Source organism: Danio rerio, chromosome 5 (genome assembly GCF_049306965.1).
Source record: "Danio rerio strain Tuebingen ecotype United States chromosome 5, GRCz12tu, whole genome shotgun sequence".
NCBI classification, from domain to species: Eukaryota; Metazoa; Chordata; class Actinopteri; order Cypriniformes; family Danionidae; genus Danio; species Danio rerio.
The window spans coordinates 65,136,214-65,160,123 of NC_133180.1; the positions used below are offsets into that span (position 1 = coordinate 65,136,214).

General features: G+C 36.3%; 1 protein-coding gene and 2 long non-coding RNA genes across 5 annotated transcripts in view; 2 read left to right on the forward strand and 1 right to left on the reverse strand.

Moving 5' to 3' along the window:
• The window catches only part of LOC141385635 (uncharacterized), a 118,820-nt gene that overhangs the window by 34,809 nt on the left and 60,101 nt on the right, over window positions 1-23,910 (reverse strand). The window lies entirely within an intron of this gene.
• LOC141385636 (uncharacterized) lies at window positions 449-4,930 on the forward strand. The gene is made up of 3 exons (XR_012406410.1): window positions 449-2,195; window positions 2,495-3,429; window positions 3,546-4,930. It is a non-coding gene; the product is annotated as an uncharacterized lncRNA (long non-coding RNA).
• The window catches only part of rasa4 (RAS p21 protein activator 4), a 104,354-nt gene continuing 87,538 nt past the window's right edge, over window positions 7,095-23,910 (forward strand). For 2 of the 3 annotated variants that reach the window (XR_012406038.1, XM_005171995.5), the window contains exons 1-2: window positions 7,095-7,331; window positions 22,908-22,964. Coding sequence is in view for 2 of the 3 variants with exons in the window: in XM_005171995.5 (XP_005172052.2) it covers window positions 7,267-7,331; window positions 22,908-22,964 (122 nt within the window). In the remaining variant the exon portion in view is untranslated. 3 annotated transcript variants of the gene reach the window in all.

A 23,910-nucleotide genomic window follows, 5' to 3' on the forward strand; every position in this document is an offset into this window, starting at 1 on the left:
TTCTATTCTCTCAAAAATATGATGTGAATTTTACCCAAGGTAAATGCATAAAAATAATAAAAGATACATTTTTCCGCCATTACATTCTCTTGCACACCACTGGCGGTGCACACAGCCCAGTTTGAGAACTGCTCGTATAAACTATCCTGTTGCAAAACTCCTACATGATGGTAATAGTTTGATTAAGGTGTTTACATGTCTGTACTGCACTACAATAATGCAACTATAATCGGCATACTCCACATGTCTTAATTCCATTTCTGTTTAGTTCCATTATGACTTTAATGGGATTGCTGTTTACATGGTAGACTTTTAATCAGAGTATTGTCTTAATCGTACAAAAAATGGAGTATTGGTGTCCATGTAAACATACTCAGTGAATCGCTTTCCTTTTTCCGTGATAAAGGCACACTTCTTGATCTTTCTCTGATTTCTTTCTTTCTTTTTTCCTCCTGTTGACAGCACTTTGTGTATCTATCAGAGTCTGCCAGCGCTGACGTTATGCTTTGATTTCTATCAAAGACCATAATCAATGTGTCTTTCAGTTTTTTACCTTGTTTATTCAACTGCGTGCATTCAGCGAGGCTGTCAGCCTTCAAAAACGCCTATGACTAGTGAGCTTCTGCTATTTTGTGAGTCATATCAGTTAAAGTGGAGTTTCTGTCTATTATGATGGCAGAATGGGGTTATTTGGTCAGATCATGAGCTTATTATTCATAATAACATGTTTGGAGATCACAAGTCGTCTGATAAAAGAAGTACAGTCATGATACACTTCACAAAAATCCTTGCAATTTTGAGTCGCAGCTTTGATGGGTAATAATTTGTTCTGCTTTTCACTCGAATTATTATGTAGTAAATTGTTTGGGGGGTGAGTACAGCTGTATTTTAATGCACTCTAATAAAATGCTGGTTGTTGTAACCTAACATTGAGTTTGGGTTTGATAAGGGCAACCCAAACTGTTGAGGTAAAACATGTGGTTTAAATTTAAAATCTGTGTGAAATCAAAATGTTTACCTTTATTCTTCAGGTGAAAAGTTAATTAGTGCAAGTTAATCCACTGAAAAATAGCCCCATTGTTTTATTAATCTTCAATCAAAAACTGACCATTTGCTATCTACAATTCATGTTTCAATCCAAAAATGCAAATTAAATGTATGCGCAAACCTGGAATTTTGCGTAAAAGGCGTGCAAATAAAGCAGCATTTCCATCCAACAAGTCAAAGAGAACAAAATCGTCACTTCACGTTTAACTGGTGCCAAATATCAACCGTAAAAACAACTGCGTCAATCTTTTTCTTATTTAATAAATGACTTGAGCCTCAGAAGATGATGCTGCCACACAATGAATGCATAAAGGCGTGAGACACAGAGCACAGATGCCCTTAACAAGCCATTAATAATATAATAACACTAATACTGAAACAGTTCAGGCATTTTAGAATGACCAAAACAACATTCCAGATGTTTTACAATGTGTTTAGCCTGCTGGTTTGCCCATTCACACACATTTTTATCATCACATGATCTCTTAAAAAAAATTACATGACCTTTTTAATGCGCCGACTGAAATTTGTTCAGTAAAAGTGTTTCCATCGTAGATTATGCATATCTTTTCTTAGCAAATAAAACGTTTTTCCTACTCAGTTTTGCATAAGCATTTTTTATTTATCAAAATGTAGGCTCATCTTGCCATTTTTATCAACTGATTTTTCAAAATGCACAAAAAAAAAATTGTGGATTGAAACATGGCTAGTCCTTTCTGTTGACGTCAGTTTGATAATTTTAGCCACAATATTCATAACCATGCCCCTTTTAACATTATTTTGCCATGAGGGAATGTCGTGAAAAAAAAGGCCAGGCTATACATTTTTAATTGGAAGTATATCAACAAACTGAGATCAGAGCCATGGTGAGAGAGAACTGCGAGAAGAACGGAAGTCCAAAATGTTCAATTGTCAAGTTATTGGTGTACTAAAATAGTTCCAGGAAATGCTTCACAGTCTATTCAAATCAGAGATATATACACTAGATAGCGCATATGGACCCTGAGCATGCATCAATAGTGCTGCCACATTTGTACAATGCTCCTAGGACAAAGTTATTTAACCGCACTAGTCAAGACTAAAGCCGAGTAACAAGCAAACAAAGCACAAAGGCAGAACATTTCATAGGTAAGATTTCGTTTGTTTATGTTTTTATATGTTACAAACTTTTGTGCTTAACAAGTATTAATGTTAATATAGTCACCTACTGAACTGACCATAAGGCAAAGTAGCACCAACTCGCACTAAATTCTAGGCTTATGCTAGTATGGTTGAATAAAATCAGCAAACAATGTAAATTAAATCAGACAACAAGACGCTACGATGCCAGAAACTTGTATTATTGTTGCCAAATTTAACAAGTCGTTCATAACCGAGATTCACTCACAAGCGAACCGCTTCCTCCATTAGAACTAGAAGTGAAAGCAGGAGAGGGGATGTGTTTCAGGACACAGATAAGATCGAATTTAACAAGGAAGGAGAATAAACATTTCCATACACAAAAAAAACATGCCCTTTGTTGACAATGTCCGTGCGCTCACCTATCCATCAATGTAGAAAAGTTATGTATAATTATCATTTTCATAATTGAAAAAATATTTGCATACTGAACACTGGGAAAACTTCTGATCATAGCTATATGTATTTATGTGTATATATCTCTGGCTCAGGATGGCCAGTCCTCCACTGCACCTTGGGTCCTGCAATCATTTCAAAGGAGCGCTACCCTGTACTAAAATGGCTGCTCTATTGACGCATTCCTTCTGATAGACACCAATGGGGTATATGCCGAGCTAGTGTGTTTCCCATACTGATAAACTTCCGGTGACCTGTTATTGTGAGTTTTGTTTTTTTTTCCATTTTATACGATTCCTTTTACAGCATTGATGTTGTAATGTAATTCAAATACAATCAGTTAAACAGACTTTGACATTTATTTAGTTGCTCAAGCGTAAAACGAGACAAAAAGCCGTTTGCTCGCACGCACCCGTAGAATCAGCAGGCTAGCGCATAAGCTCCATTGAATACACTGGGGTAAAATAAATGCTCATATTATAAAGACATAGCGGGGGGAAATGTCATCTAATGCAGTGCTTCTTGTACAATCTAAGACCCACTTTATATCGGATATCACTCAGCCAGTGCAGCCAGTGGAGATTTTGCATTGGCATACAATTCACCGGAAACGATTAACCCAGGTTACTGGCAAATTAAAAGTCCTATTAGCATGCTTCGACATATACCCTAGAGCGTAGGTGACATCTAATGTAAATATCTATGAATTCAGATGTTAAACAACGTTAAAACGTACAGAGTCTTATTTCCAATAACTTTGTACGTTTCAAATGTGCAAAACCAGCCGTTTTCAGCTGTAAATCTGCTGTAAATGCGGACTTCCTAGAACTATTGAGAGGTTTAATAAGTCACCATTGCTATTTAAAAACTTTCTACCTCTATGGTGGCACGGTGGCTCAGTGGTTAGCACTTTTGTCTCGCAGAGAAAAGGTCACTGGTCCAAGCCTCAGCTGGGCCAGTTGGCATTTCAGTGTGGAGTTTGCATGTTCTCCCCGTGTTGGCGTGGGTTTCCTCTGGGTGCTCTGGTTTCCCCTACAGTCCAAAGACATGAGCTATATGAATTGGGTAAGCTAAATTGGCCTGAATGTATGAGTGTGTGTGTGAATGTGAGAGTGTATGGGTATTTCCCAGTACTGGGTTGCGGCTGAAAGGGCAACAGCTGCATAAAAAAATATATCCTGGAATAGTTGGTGGTTCATTCCGCTGTGGTAACCCCTGATAATTAAGGGACTAAGCTGAAAGAAAATGGATGAATGAATGAAAACATTCTACCGAAGTCAATGGAGTTTTCGCAACTCTATCTCTATGGCTCTGACTGAGATAAAAGTCTCAGCAACTTCAAAGTTCATCTAGACTTTGAAAGGAAAAAAAACAACAACCTTGGGTTTATCCATATTTGACCCAATATTGACTTGGCAACCCAGAATTTGTGTTAGAGTGTGGTGCTCTGTTCTCTACCAACCAGTCATTTAGGGTGTTCTCAATTGTAGTTAGGTTGTCATGGTTTGTGTGTGCCCTATTAAAAAATAAAAAGAATACATTTATTGTTGTTTATGAAGTGTTTACACGGTCATTTTTAAGATCAAATCTAATGATACAAAACAAAAAACAGCAGCTTTCATGAGACATTTTTTGATGGAATTAAAAACCTTTTCAGAGACATCGGTCTGAATGTGTGCTCTGCTCAAAAAATGTGTCCCAGCATTCAAGTGAATCACTCTAAACAAACCAAATCTGCCAAGTGTGAACACACCCTTAAAGGACTAAAACAGTGAACGATTGTCCTCAAATACAGTTTCTGAAGGAGTTTGTCCCCTTAAAAAATATTTTTGGATTTTAATCCATATAAAGAGCAAAAAAAAAGCTTTCAAACCCACGTAAATTAGAATGTTTTCTTTAAAATCTGCCCTCCAATATCATCAAGTGAACACAGTAAAGCCGCAGTGACGCACATTAGGACGGTTGCTTAATGTAATGAAAGTTGACTTTAACTGGATAGAAATACTGTAAATGTCAAGAAGAGGTTTTCACATTTATAAGGGCAGTTGTCAGTCTGCTATACCTAACTTTTTTTTTTTTTTCAAGGCTGTTTTTAAAATTTTTACTGTTTAACTTCTACACAAAAATATTGCTTTATGGCTGTATTCTTGTGAATGTGCATTCGGTGAAGTGTATAATGCTGGAAATAACTTTGTTATCAAACATTAAATCAAATAAAAAATGTGATTATCTAAAATAAGCACAGAAAGGTATTTAGATTACTTCAGGGGAAAGTTTGGCAAAAAGTGAAAATTCTGTCATCATTTTGGCTTTACTCACACTTGTGCCAAACCTGTTTGAGTTTTGTAGGTAGTGCTGTCGCCTGACAGCAAGAAGGTCGCTGGTTCGAGCCACGGCTCAGTTGGCAGTTCTGTGTGGAGTTTGCATGTTCTCCCTGCGTTCATGTGGGTTTCCTCCGGGTGCTCCGGTTTCCCCCACAGTCCAAAGACATGCGGTACAGGTGAATTGGGTAGGCTAAATTGTCCGTAGTGTATGAGTGTGTGTGTGTGTATGTTTCCCAGAGATGTGTTGCGGCTGGAAGGGCATCCGCTGCGTAAAAACGTGCTGGTTCATTCCGCTGTGGTGACCCCGAATTAAAAAAGGCAACAAGCCGACAAGAAAATGAATGAATGAATATTATAATGTTGGAAACTGGTCATTTTATTAGGGAAGAGCGGGGACGAAACTAACGTGGGAACGAAAGTAGAGAATCAATTTTCTCAAAGCTCTGACATTTGCTTTCCAGGCTATAACAGCACATTTAGCATGCAACCCTTGATGGAGCTGCCAAATATTAGCTGTTTTAAGGACCGTGTTCTGCGGTTATGTACGAATTTCGATTTTTAAGTGAAGAAAGTAAATGATTGTAGCCGTTCTTTTTTTCTTATTACAAGTTCCATATCTCTTTTCATGCATCACAGTAATGACCAATCTACAGGTTATTTAGTGCAAGAACATAACCTTAAGTTTGCAATCTCTGAGTTTTTCAGTTTATTAGCAAGAGTTCCTGTGGTGGTGACAGTAACACTGTTATTTATGCGACACTGCTAATAGCCATAACTTATTTTTCACTTCCGTATTACATCTTTCAGTTTTGATTTATGTTTTGAAAAATAAATGCATATTTCTATGCATATTGCAAATGCATATATATATATTTTTTAATTTTAGAAAATGTTAACATTTTGCATTGTCTGGTTGCTTTTGTCCCTACTGACTGGGTCAAAAGTAACAACACGCCTGTAGTTCATTTGTTCTATTTTGACTTCCAAAATGAATTGTGAAAATAACCCATCGATAAAGGTTTTGAGACGAAGCAAAATCCTATGTTAGATGTCGGTGCAGAATTTGAGACACCGAATTTGGCAATTTTGGTACCAAAATTGACATACCAAATTCCAACCGAGGAAAGTTGAATGTGCTGACCAGTTTGTTGTTTACCCAATAAATGATAATAGGCTACACTTTTTTTTAAATTCAAAAACTTTAACAGATTCTTTTTTTGCCTAATAAAATATGATGTAATTAATTTTTATTTTTTAAATAAGTATTGTTTTTCTGTATATACTGTTGTATTATTCTTTATTCTAAACCTTTTTTGAAATGCTTAAAATGCAGTATTCTAACCTCATAAATAACTAAAAAATTAGCAAATACTTGCAAGAAAATAAAAGAACCATGGCTTTCGCAAGGCTGGCTATGGACATGAACAATGTACAATTTGTTTAAAGTGAAATTATTTTGAAGTTGTTGTAGCCTATATGTTCAAAATAGCACCTGATATATTGATAGACCACACTTATGAGTTAGTAACCGCAGCAAACATATATTTCCGTCTAAAACATTGTTTTAAAAAATAGGTTTTCATGAAAATTTGTATTTTCGTCCCCACTCTCAGTCAATAGTAGGCTATTTTCCCTGCTATAAAAGTCAATGGTTCCCCAGTTCCTGCAACTCTTATAAATATCTTTGTGTTTGTGTGTTCAACATATAAAAAATAAAGATTTTGTACCATTAAAGGGTGAGTAAGTAGACTATTATTTTGGTGTGTTAACTATCTATTTAGGTTTAAACGAACGATTCTATTCGTTTTCTGGTAAGCATAGAGTTAGTCAACGAAGACTAGTTTGCTTTTTTACAGGTAAGCTAGCTATTTTACTGTCGAGGGACTAAAAAAATGACTTTAGCTCACTTGACTTCAATTTAAAAGACTTAAATTTACCCGTCGCTCGCATCTCGACGCCACAAAAGTACAATATTCAACAAAACCACCTGAAATCACGAACTTGCGTTTTAGCTGGATATGAAACGCGCGTTTGTTGTAGTTTGACGCGTCGCGTAATACCATCCCTCTTCCAGTGTGTATGTGTGAATCCAGTCAGTCACTCCTCCTACAAACAGCCCACAGAGCTCAAACCAACCCGCCCGTGTTTAACGCGTGGACGACCGCTGGACAGACAGGCGGTGCTGCTTCTTAACACAGGATCTACCATAAGCTTTATTGATTCAATAGCCCGTTTGTCAATTCTGCAGTGCTTATAAACATGCGTGTTATTGAAGGAACAAGAAGTGTCGGCGCTTGAGAGACAGTCACTGAATGACAGCATGGCTAAACGAAGCACTCTATTCATCAGGATTGTGGAAGGAAAGAACCTGCCAATCAAGGATATGTAAGTGTTGATGACTTTATGGGATTATTTGAAGTTAAATTATTTAGAAATATGTGGGAATGCATTGGTTGGGCGGTATAGAAACTGAACGCAGCAGTATGGGATTTATAATCCAGATGTAGAACATCTCATTCAAATAAAGCCATACATAATAAAATGATAATCCATGTTGTGGGCAAAATAAACAAAGAACCAATAGGAACCCTTTTGTAATTTTAAATTGTTAAAATGGGAATTGTATTATTTATTTATATATATATATATATATATATATATATATATATATATATATATATATATATATATATATATATATATATATATATATATATATATATATATATCCCTTACTCTGTAGATGCTAAAAACTCATCGTTCTAAGACTTTTATATTTTAATAATATTTATTATTTTAATAATATTTACTCTTATATTTTAGAACTTTTTTTTTTCAATGCATACTTGTATTTTATTGCATGTTTGATTTCTCTTTTCTTGTAGCGCTTTGGGTCTTAGAAAAGCGCATTATAAATAAAATGTATTATTGTTGTTATTATTATTATAGGCTAGTATTTTTTCTGCCTTGCTGGCATATTAGAATAATTAAATAAGCAATTCCAGTGTTATGGATGTGACAATTTGGAGTAAAAACTCAAAACATAAACACAAAGCAAGTATAAATTGAAACATCTGTTTATATTTTTCAAAACTGCTAACCACAGAGTTATAGGACCAGAAAAATATCAGTCTGTAAACATTTTTCATATTTTACATGAGGAAAAAGAACATGCGCTATGGATGTGACCATAAAAGTCTGCAAGTTTACAGTCTACGACATACTTTGTAGAAATTCTGTGAATTAAACTGCACAACCCCAAAGAAACCACGCTAATCAAATGTATAAGAGTTGCTCACTATAGAACAAAAATGATGGGTTTATTTTATTTAACATTTTTGTAATTATAAGGCTTTCTTATGGAGTTTTGACGTCTTTCTGTTATGGATGTGATGGATGTGAAATTGCCACTTGTGTGACTTAAATCAAATATAATTGTTTAAGGACACTGACAGACATTTTTAAGTATTTTTACAGTCCTGTAAAATACAGACTTAAACAAAAACGTAGAGAGGGTTTTGCTATTTTGGTAAAAATGTACCTATTATTTTTCATGACAATCTTGACATTTGCATGGAATTGCTCGAATCTTAATTGAGTATATGTAAAAAAAACACACTACAAACTATTCAAATGACCTGTTAATGGATAAAAGTTGATGGTTTAAAATGTTTTAATGGTACAGTATATGGTGATAACCCTCGCACTTATGTGGTGGTTTCTATTTTGTTTTATTTTTTACAGATTGTTTTACATGACATTTGAAACTCTATTGATAGAATGATACATCTAATATTATTTAATCATTAAAAAATACAAATCAAGTGAAATTTTAAAAATAAAAATTCTGTATGCTGTGAAGGAGCATTTACACCGGGGGTTCGCAGTCTCGGTCCTGGAGGTCTGATGTCCTGCTGCTTTTAGCTCTAACCACAATCAGACACACCTATGCTAGTTAATCAAGCTCTTACTAGGCTTTCTGGAAACATCTGTGCAGGTGTGTTAAAGCAAGTTGGAGCTAAAATCTGCAGGACAACGTAGGCATGGGTGATTTTTCCTCTGAACTCATATTTTATTTTGAGAAACTTTTAAAACATTTAAGAACAGTAAACATGTCAGGCTAATAATTCAAATAAATAATCGACTTTTGCTGTTTTCGTTATTTTCAAAAACACTAATTTCTTTGCAATTTTCTGCTGGAGATACTGCTGTCCTAAAAAAACGTAAATAAAAAATCTTACACATATCTTGGGAACAGTATAGCAGAAAATTTTGGCTGTTTTAAAACCTTAACCTTTGCAAACCGCGGTATTCCTTGAAAACAATTTTCGTCCCATGCCTACATTGGACCTCCAGGACCGAGTTTGAGAACCCCTGATTTACACTATAAAATTTAAAGGTTCTTTATTGACATTGATGGCTCTTAGAAAAAAATGAAAAAGTTCTAGTAGAACCAAAAATGTTTCTTTAATGGCATCATAGTGAAATCACCCTCTTTGGGCCGTTTATTTTTCATGAGAAGATGAGAAAACAATAGAAACAATTGCTGAATTTAACTGTTGCTTTTATAGTGTTTTCACTTTTGTTTCGGCACAGAAACTTCATGTATTGGGAGTTAAATTTATATAACTGAACATCATTAAATATATTTCTCTCAACCATTTTCTGAAATATTAATCATCAGTAGAGTAGAACCATGATATATACCGGCTGCTAGCTCTCTACAATTCTCCTATTAAGCAGGGCTGCACCCGGCCAGTACCTGGATGGGAGACCACATGGGAAAGCTAGGTTGTTGCCGAAAGTGATGTTAGTGAGGCCAGCAGAGGGCGTTCAACCTGGCGTCTGTGTTGGTCCTAACACCCCAATATAGTGAAGGGGACTCTTTACGGCTCAGTGAGCGCTCTCTCTCAGATCAGACTCAAAGATTCTGTGTAGTCGTTAAAAATCCTAGGATGTCCTTCGAAAAGAGGGGTTAACCTCGGCATCCTGGCCAAATTTGCTCACTGGTCTCTGTCCATTATGGCCTCCTAACCATCCCCATATCATAATTGCCTTCATCACTCCTCTCCACCAATCTTCTGTTGTGTGGTGTGCAGTTATGCGCAATATGGCTGCCATCGCGTCATCCAGGTGGATGCTGCAGACTGGTGGTGGATGAGGTGATTTTCCCCCAATATGTAAAGCGCTTTAAGTGTCCACAAAAGTGTAAGGAATCATTAAAATTATAATTGTTTTTAAATTTGTAAATCATATTCAGATGTTTTACATTATCTCAAATACACAATATAATTGACACTGATTGCTTTTTGTTGTTGTCATTTCGAAAGCTTATGCCAAACTACTGTACAAACGCACATTTCAAACCTTTAATTAGCAGTGTGAATGAATTAAGCCTGTTAATTGGTTCCCCTGTTTGCAATTGGCAGCATTCCATTGCGACTAACACGCACACACACAGATTCATTTGGAGCTCAGCTCTGTTTTCTTTTGTCTGGATTAAGGTTGGAAAATCACATGCTCATGATTTTGACCACAACAGTCCAGACGACAAGTGTTTATATATATTTCTATTTGAGGAAAGGATGGCTCTCCCACATAGTCTGAGAGGAAATCTGTTTAGTAAGGTCATCCGCATTAACATTTCAGCAGTGTGGTCACCATCATGTCAACGCAAGGAAAATCTGATGTACTGCTCCTGCTCGTTTCCTTCCTGAGTTTTTTTAGCGACTCACTTCCCTGTGTGATTAGAGAACTGGGTTGGCTTGTATTTGGTGACATTGCCAAACGGTCCACAGTGGCAGATTGCACACAGTCTCCACAAACAACAACCATCCCTTTCTATTTACACATGGCCTGGCTGAGCTTCAGTCATGACTATGCGTCTTTTCTGGCTTCCCCTGGATTTTTTCCAATGGTTTTGCGAGGCTGTGGGAAGATTAGTAGATTTTGGACTCTTTTAGGCGGGCTAATTATAATCAAGCAGCCGGTGAGCAATCAGCACCTGGGAACGGGAAATATGAGCACTTGCTTTCTGAGATAAACCTTCATTGATTGGGATTTAAGGAGAAAGTGGTTAAGAACTTTAAAGTTGTTGATATAATTGCCTGTAATCTGTTAAAGGGGACCTATTATGAAAAAAATCACCTCTATAAAAGGGTTTTAACACACTTGTGTGTATAAATAACCAGCTTCCAATGGTAAAATGTATTCATTTAATTTTAATCACACTTCATTAAAACAGTATATAAAAACACTTGGATTTTACATTCTCCTGTGTCATCAGAGGGGGAAAACCCCGCCCACTAGTAGTGATGTAAGGATTCACCTGACTCACAATTTGATACAATTCACGATACTAATCTTACGATGCACGATTTAGTCACATTTTTTTTTTTTTATAAAAATTATTTTAAATAAATTTAAGGTGATGAAACCCTGTATTTTTTTTCTTAAATGCTGCACATTGCAAAATAATAGGTTTTCTGTCATAACTAAATTGCTATTTTAAAAACAAATTCCTTATAAAAAAAAAAAAAGAACAATAGAAACATAAATATAAACTGGATCCCATAATATATAAATATAAACTGTGACTGAGCTGGGATTTTACGTTTTTGGAAAGAAATATCAGCATAGCTTTGCACATTTATAATGTCCCCTGCTGAAGAGAAATCTCTTTCCCTGGGGACTGAGGTGGCTGGTGTGGAGAGGAAAGCCTTTCCTAAACCAAAGAACAGTATGTACAGAAGTGGTCAATAGACCCTCTTCTCCAGGTGACTGGCCACTGGCATAAAAAAAACTGGTAATAAAATTACTAATTTTATACTGTAGTAGGATAGGGGCAGCATGGTGGCACAGTGGGTACCACGATCTTGTCACAGCAAGAAGGTCGCTGGTTCGAGTCTCCGCTGGGTCAGTTGGCATTTCTGTGTGGACTTGGCATGTTCTCCCTGTGTTCCCGTGGGTTTTCTCTGGGTGCTTCGATTTCCCCCACAAGTCCAAAAACATGTGGTATGGGTGAATTGGGTAGGCTAATTGTCGCTGATGGCCACAGCGAGGGCTATGTGTCCACGCGTAGGCTGTGCCGTATCATACGCATGCGTTTGACGCAGAATTATAAATCAGCCTTAAATTGTCTGTAGTGCATGTACAGTATGTGAATGAGTGTGTATGGATGTTTCCCAGTGATGGGTTGCAGCTGGAAGGGTATCCGCTGCTTAAAACATATGCTGGATGAGTTGGCGGTTCATTCTGCTGTGGCGACCCCAGATTAATAAAGGAACTAAGCTGAAAAGAAAATGAATGAATGAATAGTAGGACAGAGATAGGAGTTGAACGTGATTATGAACAATTAAATAATTAATATTACTTGCATAATTAATTAGTGTAAGTATCAGTGTGATACGCATAGGATGACATCATCTGGAACATTTTAAAATATTCAATAATAATAATAGGCAAATTACTAAAATATTCATGAACTAATTTGAAAATGAGAGGGTAAAAATAGTCTGATACCTGCTTCTGTAACAGAACAACTTTCTCTTTAAGTCTGAAAAACATCTTCACACTTTCGCTATGAAAACACTGTTGCACCGTGTGATCTCCGTAGCACTCATCGAAGCAACTGGAGCTGCAAGTCATCCGGTGCGCGTGGTTTGGCTTATTATTAGTTTTTTTGCGTATAGACGTCTGAGACAGTAGTTTTTCACTGTGTTGACGGTTGATGTGCATTCAATTCGTTGTTCTGGTAGTGTAAGTAAACGTCTTTTCACAATATTTGCACACAGGTAGTGTTTTAGCTGTCACACTTCACCACTGTCAGTGTAGTGACAGTGGTGAACCCACCTCTTGCTCGGCACTGATGTGCAGGTAAAGCGAGTTTGCACCTGTAAACAAATCGAAATGTCAAAAATTATGTGTAAGTCAATTGAATTCCAGCATGACCGTTCACACTGTGCTCGGATTGCTAAACATCAGATCTAAGTCTGATTTAATACCACAAATGAAAGCGGCACAAATCGGAATTGAAAAGATCAGATTCCATGCGGTTTGGGCTGTTCACGCTGTCATGACAAATAGGCATGGGACAATAACTGTTTTTAAGGTATACCACGGTTTGGAAAAGTCAACGTTCTTAAATCGCCAAAATTTTCTGCTATACCGTCCCTAAGGTATGTGTAAGATTTTTTATTTACATTTTTTGCTTATTTTTTGGACAACAGTGTCTTCAGCAGAAAAAATATCCAAAGATGCTGTTTTAAATTGTAAAGGAAAACAGTGTTTTTGAAACCAACAAAGACAGCACACGTCAAAGATTCATTTGAATTATTTAGCCTGACATGTTTACTGCTCCAACATATTTAAAATGTTACTTAAAATATATTGTGTTCAAAGGGGAAAAAAGCTTTTGTTTTTCAGACATTTAAAAAGAATATATTTTAGAGCAGTTAGCACAATACCGTGATATCGTAAAACTGTGATATTTTTATCCAAGGTTACCATACCATCAGAATCTTATACCGGCCCATGCCTAATGACAAAAACAGATCTCAATCACATGTGGGCAAAACATAAATCAGATTTGGGCCACATTTGCCTGCAGTGTGAACTTAGCCAAAGAGTTATAAAACATCCAAGGATTGTTTTGAGCTGAAACTTCACATACACACTTTAGGGACATCAGAGACTAACTTTTATTTTAGGTGCCCTTTAAGCTTGCATTTATATTGCCATGTTAGTATTCGATAAATCCCATTTAAAGTGCCCTAGCAGTACTGTGCTTAACACAAGGTTATTGTATTTTTAGCTTTTTTTAAAATTAGTTTTTATTTTGATACGATGTCAAATTTAGCTGTAAATTTCAAAAAGTAAAAATAATGTGCCATTAAGACAAACTTTGTAATATTAAAGATAACATATGTTTTTAAATATGCCTAGTTAATTTTTTTGGCAGGTGAAGAAAAGGTTGAACATGTTTTGTTTACATAGACAATATGTTTTTGAACTGCGCTTGAATGATGTGTTTGACTGTAAAACATCTGCAAGTGTTTCTATAAACAGCCCAGATCAGATCAGAACACTGCTTATTAAATCAGAAAGGATTATTGATTTTGCTTTAAAATGTATACCATTATAAAAACAATACAAATATTATCTTATTGCTGTGACTGTTGTTAGTTTCAGCTGTTCGTTTAATTAATGCGGCACATAATCTCTCATGATGCATTATAGTATTCTCTAGCTACTACAGTAAATGTACATCAGTTGTACACTCGTTATTGCAGTGTTCATTCATTACTTTATTTTCAGCTTAGTCCCTTTATTAACCTTGGGTGGCCACAATGGAATGAACTGCCAACTTATCCAGCAAGTGTTTTACACAGCGGATGCCCTTCCAGCTGCAACCCATCACTGGGAAACATCCATACACTCTCATTCACACTCATACACTACGAACAATTTAGCTTACCCAATTCCCCTATACCACATGTGGGAGGAGCTGGACATGCAAAGGAAACCCACACGAACATGGGAGAACATGCAAACTCCACACAGAAATGCCAACTGTCCTAGCCAGGGCGTGAACCAGCGACCTTGCTGTGAGGCTGCTACCCACTGCACCACCGTGACGCCCTATTGCAGTGTTATTGTCCTTTTTTTTTGCATATAATTTACACCAAAATTATCTCATTATTTACTCTTCTACTTCTACTTGTTCTAAATTTTAGTTTCTAAACACAAAAGATGTTCTGAAGAATGCTTGAAACTGGTTGCCATTGACCTCATTATTATTTCTTTTTCTACTGTGGATGTCAGTGGCCTCCAACATTCATCCATTCATTCATTTCCCTTCGGCTCAGTCCTTTTATTCATCAGGGGTCGCCACAGCGGAATGAACCGCCAACTTATCCAGCATACGTTTTAGACAACCAATGCCCTTCCAGCTGCAACCCAGTACTGGGAAACACCCATAGAGACTCATTCACACATACACTACACACACAATTTAGTTTATTCAAATTACCTATAGAACGCGTATAGAGACTGTGGGGTAAACCGGAGCAGCTAGATATGCCTGATAAGATATTTTTAGTATATAAATATATATATATATATATATATATATATATATATATATATATATATATGCTTGTTGTGTTCTCTAAATCATGCTATAAATGTGTAATAGTACGACTTGACGCATTCTAATGTACAAGTAAATAAAAAATGTAAAAATTACAACCATATTACACTTTTTATGCTCAAAAAACTCCCTTTCAATTGTTTGAAGCTCGATTCAGTATTTTTTATTGGAAAGTCCAAAAGTATCAACCAGCAATACGTTTAGCCATGCTGAAACTGGCTCTTCCTATTATGAAATACATACAAATATATTGTAACATTGTTATTGCGTTAGCAATTTCAAACCTTTCATGTTTAATTCAAGTTGTTTTTGCCATAGCAATGTAACAATTACAGTAGTACACTATTTTAGTAACCATTTTCAATGTTTAGAAGTGCAGTCAGGAGTGCTTTTGAATGTGTTTGCAGTTAATTGTGGAGATTATTGATGTTGCTTTAAAATGTATACCATTATAAAAACAATACAAATATTATCTTATTGCCATGACTGTTGTTAGTTTCAGCAGTTAGTTTAACTAATACGGCACATGATCTCTCATGATGCATTATAGTATTCTCTAGACCAGTGGTTCTCAAACTTTTTTCCATCAAGTACCACCTCAGAAAGCAATTGTCTCTCCAAGTACCACCAAAATGAGTAGTATTGAAATACAGTAGCGTAGTAGGCCCAGTAAAGCAGCTACAACTCTGCACAGTTAAAAAATGTGGCAGATTACCTCAGAAATATAGGCTATATGTCATATATGGCATATTATATATATCATTTTTAATAAATTTTGAAATGTGTGTAGCATGTACATGATATGATTCATTCCTCCGTGTACCACTAGAAGGAAGCCTGCGTACCACTAGTGGTACACGTACCACAGTTTGAGAACCACTGCTCTAGACTACTACTACAGTAAATGTACATCAGTTGTACATACCTTTCATGTTTAATTCAAGTTGTTTTTGCCATAGCAATGTCAAAATTACAGTAGTACACTATTTTAGTAACCATTTTCAATGTTTAGAAGTGCAGTCATGAGTGCTTTTGAATGCGTTTGCAGTTAATTGTGGAGAGGTGAGGTTTAAATGGATTAAATGACTGGAGAAGTCTTGCATCGCCAGAAAGAAACCTGCTGTTTTTACATTTATGCCACATTTACATATATTCGCTTAGTAGATGCTTTTATCCAAAGCGCCTTTTCACCAGAACATCCAGTTATGTCATGTTGATTGAACAGAACAAAGTGAAAAATGAATTTCAGTATGAAGCAAACCCAGATAATGGGGTGGATTTTCACGTCGACTTTGAATTTCTAGGACATCTGTCCACCTTTTTCCTAAAACTTATGATGCTTTGTAAGTAATTTCAGTATGGGAGTATACAATTATTTATGTGTTAAAAATAATGTAATGAAGTGTCATTATTCCAATCACAGTTTATCTATGATCAAATATTAAAAGGCAGCTTATTATTTTAATCTTTTAGTGATATGAATGATTTCCCTATTAAACCTGAACCCCTATTTGCTATCTTTGGAACTATCTTTGGTAATTGCTTTTACCACGATAGCTGACAAGATGTTTAATTCGTTTCTGAAAACCCAAAGCTACTCTATTGAGCACCAAAGCATATAGATGAGTCAATGAGTTGAGGTATTATAAGCTGAGGTCACATTTACGCTGAGATTTGAGAAGTACATTTGGAAATATGGTCTTCATTTCTGACATCTTTCTGGATTATTTACAGTTCTTAGGGCATATATAAATATTGTATCTCATAACCTTTTCTCATAAAACTCATAAAAAATTCTTTGTTTTAAATTTTATTTTTCTTGTTTATTATCTGTTAGTAACTATGCCTTTCACACCGGCCACAACTTGGATGGATCTGCTTGTAATAAGGGTTTTCGGCACCTTTTAAATGGTTTACGCTGTCTATATTTTTGTCTTACTTTTTGTGTGTTGTGTATGCACCCTATAGCTTACATATGCATACTTGATGTTTTATAACCTTTAGGTATGAGTCTCTTCTGTTAAGGCCGGAAAAAGGAAATAAATGTTCAGGATGTTTGTTATATTATTATTATTATTATTTAATTTAATTTAATTTAATTTAATTTAATTTAATTTAATTTAATTTAATTTAATTTAATTTAATTTAATTTAATTTAATTTTTTTATATATATATTTTTTATTTTATTTTATTTTATTTTATTTTATTTTATTTTATTTTATTTTATTTTATTTTAATTTTAAGTTAATCTATAAAAATCCATATAAATAAAGTTTTTAAAAAGGCAACTTAAAACTTAGAACCATTTATACGTTTATTTTTTAGTAATGTATTATAAACCCACCCAAAACAGAATAAAAAGATTGTAAAAAAATACAGAAAAAAATAATACATACATTCTGTGCCTTTAAAATGAATGCATAAATGCAGTGCTGATAAAGCAGTATTGGTAAAAGTGTAACAACTCGAACTTTTAAAATAAGATGTCACCAAATACAGAAACAGAAGAAGCTCTGTGGAAATAGCAGCGTTTGGATAGAATCTTAGCTCTCCCTCTGCTGTAACGTTACTGCGCCTCTGGCCACGGTCCTTAGCTGCGCAGTGTGCGTGTGCTTTAAAAGTACGTTTGTGATCTCACAAGACCCGGAAGTATTTTTTTGTAGTCCCCAAAATTTGTTCATTGTAGGCTTTGCTAAACTAGCTCTGTAAAAACCAAGGTCTCCCTTTGCATTGAACTTTGAGCATTTTACATTCAGAGATGCTGTTTATTTTCACACAGCTTCATTACACATCAATTAAAGTTTAAAATATGATATCATAGTGGACCACCCCTTTAACGGATTTGTGTTGGGACGACATGAATAAATTGTGGAGCCCTGCATTTTTTATAGTATTTGTGCAGCCCTATTCTGAAATGTAGCTTCTTGTCAACTATAATCCCGACTCTACATTGCATCATGTAATATGGCTATTCCAGCTTCGCGCATTGCATTATCGATGCTAAAGCAATATACTGTGCAGCCCTACAAGACATGCAACCTATTATTTAATTCTCATCATCACATGTGGGACATTAAAAAAAAGGATCGTAAACTGACTCTAGTGTCTCTCTCAGTCCCCAAACAACACATTATGGCAACCGAAGATAAGAGAAGCAGTGAGAATGACAGAGGAGACACTCTATTGTGATCATCTCTATCCTCAGCGTGCAGGTGGCATGAGGATGATAGTATGTGGTTCAACTGCCAAGCCGCGCTGCTGTTTGATGTAGCACCTGATTCTGACAGCCACAGGTTTCCCTATTACACTGATAACAACAGGCGAAGATGAATCACCGCATGATGCACTCATTCTCCTCACACATACACACCACACGCACGCAAACACTCATACAGCGTAGCAAAGTTGCCAAGGGCAGTTATTACCTCCACAGAGGAATTTCAATATCCTCACGGTGACGTTACACGTCTCTACACTTGCTTTCTGTCAATTCGTGGCTCATCTGAGAGCACCTGCGAGTGCTTTTTTATCGCACGCTGGCTTGTGGAAATGAAAATGATTGGAAAAGCTTAATGTATGGCGAACGCAAGCACAAATAGAGGTATTAAGGGGAAGGCGTGATTATATTGCTGTAATGAACGCTTAAGCGTGTGGTTTATGAGATGAGGATTTCACATTTACCCCTAATGAATTTGTTTAATTGGATGAAGTTGGCAACAATATGAGTGTAGTTTGGTATAATTAGGATGATGGGTTAAGTGTCAAACATCAAAAGGGATTTTCAAGCATCAGAATCAAGTTTATTTTTTATACATTCAAAATGTGTTTCTGAGAAGAGAGAAAAAAATCTGTAGTTTTTTTTTTAATTAATTGTTTATACTTTTTAGGTGGCACAGTGGCTCAGTGGTTAGCTCTGTCGCATCACAGCAAGAAGGTCACTGGTTCAAGTCCAGGCTGGACCAGTTGGCATTTTTGTATGTAGTTTGCATGTTCTCCCTATGTTTGCGTGAGTTTCCTCTGGGTTTCTACCACAGTCTAAACACAAACAGTATAGGTCAATTGAATAAACTAAATTGCCCAGTGTATGAATGTGTGTAAGAATAAGTGTATATGGGTGCTTCCCTGTACTGGGTTGCAGCTGGAAGGGCATCTGCTCTGTAAAACATTCAATTCAATTCGACTTTATTTGTATAGCGCTTTTACCATGTAGATCAGGGGTCTCAAACTCAATTTACCTGGGGGCCGCAGGAGGCAAAGTCTGGGTGAGGCTGGGCCGCATAAGGGATTTCACAAAAAAAAAGTCCTCAAATGTCATTATTAACAGTTTTAATTATTTCTTCTGAACAAGAAGTGTCCTGAACATTAATAGAACATTGAGTGAAGATTATGAACAGTTCTTCTGAACATGGCATCTTTTGCCTACTTCTTGCTGCCAGAGACTTGACAGCGCTTCTTCTCACAAATCTGAACCACATTTGGCTTTAGAGCGGAAGCAGTTGAGACCCTCAGTATGGCTTGAAGATGATCATCATTAAGTCTAGACCTGTACTTTGACTTATTGAAGTCCTAGGGAAAAAAGTGGGGGAACTCACTCAAAACTTCCATTCCCTCACCTAAAAAAAGGCGTATATATGTATAAATAAAACACCCCCACCCCACTCCAGTCACATCAGTCTGTACCAGTCTGTATCTACCTATAATATCAATATATATAAGATGCAGGGCAGGCACGTGCACACATAGGGCTCAACCTGTGCAGAGCACATGCCCTTTTTAGTCTTGCATAGAAAGCGCCCTTCCAAAATGATCAAAAGTGCCCCCGCGAGGCGACACACACTCGGTCCCGCCCTTCAGTAGGCGCGCGATAACACCGCTCTTGAGTACGCGCGCGACAACACAGCTGATCAGAACGCGCGCGACAACGCGCATTGAGTGACAAGCGCGCTGTGTATGGATAGAATCAGCGGAGCGGGGATCGCTCTCCCTCCCCGCTCCGCTGATTCTGTCAGAGTACAGCGGTCGGTGCGGGCCACAAAATATTGCACTGAGGGCCGCAAATGGCCCGCGGGCCGCGGGTTTGAGACCCCTGATGTAGATTGTGTCAAAGCAGCTTCACATAGAAGATCATAGTAAATTGATATAGTGCAGTTCAGTTTTCAGTGTTTAAGTTCAGTTCAGTTTAGCTCAGTTCAGTGTGGTTTAATAATCACTACTGAGAGTCCAAACACTGAAGAGCAAATCAATCGATGCGCAGCTTTACAGATCCCGAACGATGCAAACTTGTGGCGACAACGGCGAGGAAAAAGGTTCACCAATTGGCAAAAGTGAAAAATTAAAAAATCTCGAGGGAAACCAGGCTCAGTTGGGCACGACCATTTCTCCTCTGGCTAAACGTGCAAAGCTGCAGTCTAGATGCCGGAGGCTGGAAAGCTGGACCTCAGCGAAGACTCGTCTGTCCATGGAGTGTCACAGGAATCAGTCTCATGCTCTCCACTCCTCCATGACCACCACAGCAGCAACCTTTTCTGTTTAGTGCGTGACCAATCATAGGCGTTTAAGAACTTGCTCAACAATGCTCAAAAAGCACGCAGGATACATTTTACATTAGTTTATTTGCTATAAATGCTCATGTTGTTCTGTGCATGTACTTAAGTTTTGTTTGATGCATTGAAATAGAGTGTTTTCTTTGAGCAGGTCAAGGTACAGAACATATTTGACTGCTTGTATTTAAAGAACAAAAGTGTATTACATGTAATATATAAATATAAATATATGTATACATTTTAATACAATAATTATTTTGTTGCTAAGTAAAATATGCACTGAGATATCAAATTGAACCGAATCATTGGCATGATAATCGTAACCATTATTATTATTATTATTATTATTATTATTTATTTATTTATTTATTAAAATGTCATTTCTGTTTTATTCTGTAAACTATTATTATTCTGGCATTTATCCAAATGAAAATAAACATGTTGTCATTTAGAACATAAAGTAATAAAAAATAATTTTTAGACAACACAATCTTAGGGCTCTATTTTGACGATCCATGCGCAGAGCGCAGAGCGCAAAACGCAGGGCGCAAACGCTTTCAGGGCGTGTCAGAACGCATTTTTGCTAATTTACGGACGGGAAAATCCGTTTTGCGCCGTGGCGCATGGTCTAAAAGGGTTAAGTTTATTTTCTTAATGAGTTATAGGTGTGTTTTGAGAATAAACCAATTAGAGTCTCATCCCCCATTCCCTTTAAGAGCCAGCTGCGTTGCGCCATAAGCGCATTCACTATTTACAGGATGTAAAGTAAGTCTAAGTGGAAAAACTGAGCATTTCACAAGCAAACAGTTAACAGTTTATTTTAACAGAAAACTGTTAAACGGAGCATCTACTGCGTGAGAATGAGAGATAATAGATCTACTTTCGCTCTTGGATAGGGAAACCTTTACGCACAGACATCAATTAGTCTGTAAATAATTAAATGCGTTTGTTAAGCACAAATATTCGTTTAAAAACTATTTCTAAATTCAGTTCTAATTTCCAGCAAACGAATAAATGAACAATATTAACGAAGTGTGTTCAAAAACCTGAGTTATATCCTAAAACACATGCTGTGCCCCATATGGTCTAAAACCTGCGGGTGGGCAAATCTAAGCTTGTTTTTAATAAAACAAATATAAATATGGATATAATAAATAATACTGCTAATAATAATAACATTATACAAAAGCAAATTGTTATGAGTGAACTGAAAAAGCCTCCCGAGATGAAGAAGACATAAAAGCAGTGATTTTTCATATTTATGTAGGCTAGAAAATAATGTGTTTTGTAATATTTTAATCCTTTATATTTATATCCTATATCTATTCTTTTTATATCCTATATGTTTCCTTAATATTTACATTTTTTCATATGTAAAGATGTTTGCCTATTGCTCTCTTGTGCGTATTAAGCAGTGTGTAAGCGTCAGAGTTTAAACCGGGTTAGTTTTGGTCTAATGAAAAATCTATTTCAGTTTCTCAAAATAGCAACGCGCCAGCAGTGCGCCTCAGAACGCCTTTCTTTTTAGACCAGAACGCCTATGGGCGCACATATGAGCGCTAATGCATTTGCTATTTAAACAGCGTAGCGCAACGCCTCAAAACGACTCTTGCGCCAAGCTGAAACTACCAAATAAGTATTGCGTCGCGCCTTGCGCCACATTGCGCTGGGTGTATGATAGGGCCCATAATGTTTAAGAAAAGTTGCATCAGTATTTGGTGGAATAACCCTAATTTATTATCAAAAGAGATAAAAACATTTTAACCAATTGTGGTTACCCTATAAATTACTATACTATGGTTAGATTATCATGGTTAAATAAATAAAAAGAAAGAAATAAAACTTTGTTTTTTTTATTGTATGAATGAAATTATAACATCCTTTGTGGTTATAATAATACACGCACGCACACATGTGTGTGTGTGTATATATATATATATATATATATATATATATATATATATGTATATATATATATGTATGTGTATATATATATATATATATATATATATATATATATATATATATATATATATATATATATATATATATATATCCATAGAAATTCATATTCCAATCTATAGAACCATAAATGTAATGTATTACCTTCCTGTTGTCGGTTGTTGCTGATCTAACAGAGCAAAAGTATCCTAATTAGCATGTTGTGAACATTCTTGATTGCACAAACCAATCATGTGTGATCATGAGATTGTAACTATTCAGAGTTTATTTGCATTCTCTAACGTTATTGTTGATTTCACTTGCAGAACTGGAAGCAGTGATCCATACTGCATCGTGAAGATTGATAATGAAGCAATAATTCGGTAGGTATGCTTCTTATTTTTATTTTCTGACATTTCAATTTGAGACGCAGTGTTTGGTGATCTAATATTGGCTCTGGGCTTCAATACAGCCTGTAATAAGTCTATTTTCCTAACCCAAACAGGTTAGAAATGAAATTTTCAGTGAAGCAGAACTAATTTAATTTGTGCCACATAATTGAAATCCCTCCTGTGCCATAGACCGCTGTGTGGCTGTACTGCTTGTGTACCTACTCACTTGGCAGCTGTATAAAAGGTCATACTAAACAAACCTCTCGTTTGATTTGAGCAGTTTGATGGTGGAGGTTCAAAACACAAACACACACACACACAAACACACACACACACACACAAAATATATATATGTGCTGTGACCGGCAGTACAGTGTGGGCATATTGATTCCTGCTGCTCCACATGGAGTTTAGAGTAGGAGGTGGAGAAATAAAAAAAACATATTATATGCATGAAAACACTGCCGCTGCCACCCCAGCAAACACAAATATGCTCCAAGAACATTTTGTTAATGTTTCAGTTAGCTTATGGAAACTATTATTGAATGTTCTCTGCATGTTCGGAATCTCTATTTGAGAAAAATGTTTAAAAACTTTATTGTGCTAATGGTCATGTTTGAATTGAAGGAAGTTATTTACAGAAACACACACAGTCAAAAAAAACAACATACGTAGTGGTGCAGTAGGTAGTGCTGTCGCCTCACAGCAAGAAGGTCGCTGGTTAGAGCCTCGGCTTAGTTGGAGTTTCTGTGGGGAGTTTGCATGTTCTCCCTGCGTTTGCGTGGGTTTCCTTCGGGTGCTCCGGTTTCCCCCACAATCCAAAGACATGCGGTACAGATGCATTGAGTAATCTAAATTGTCCATAGTTTATGAGTGTGTGTGTGAATGAGTGTGTGTGGATGTTTCCCAGTGATGGGTTGCGGCTGGAAGTAAAAAC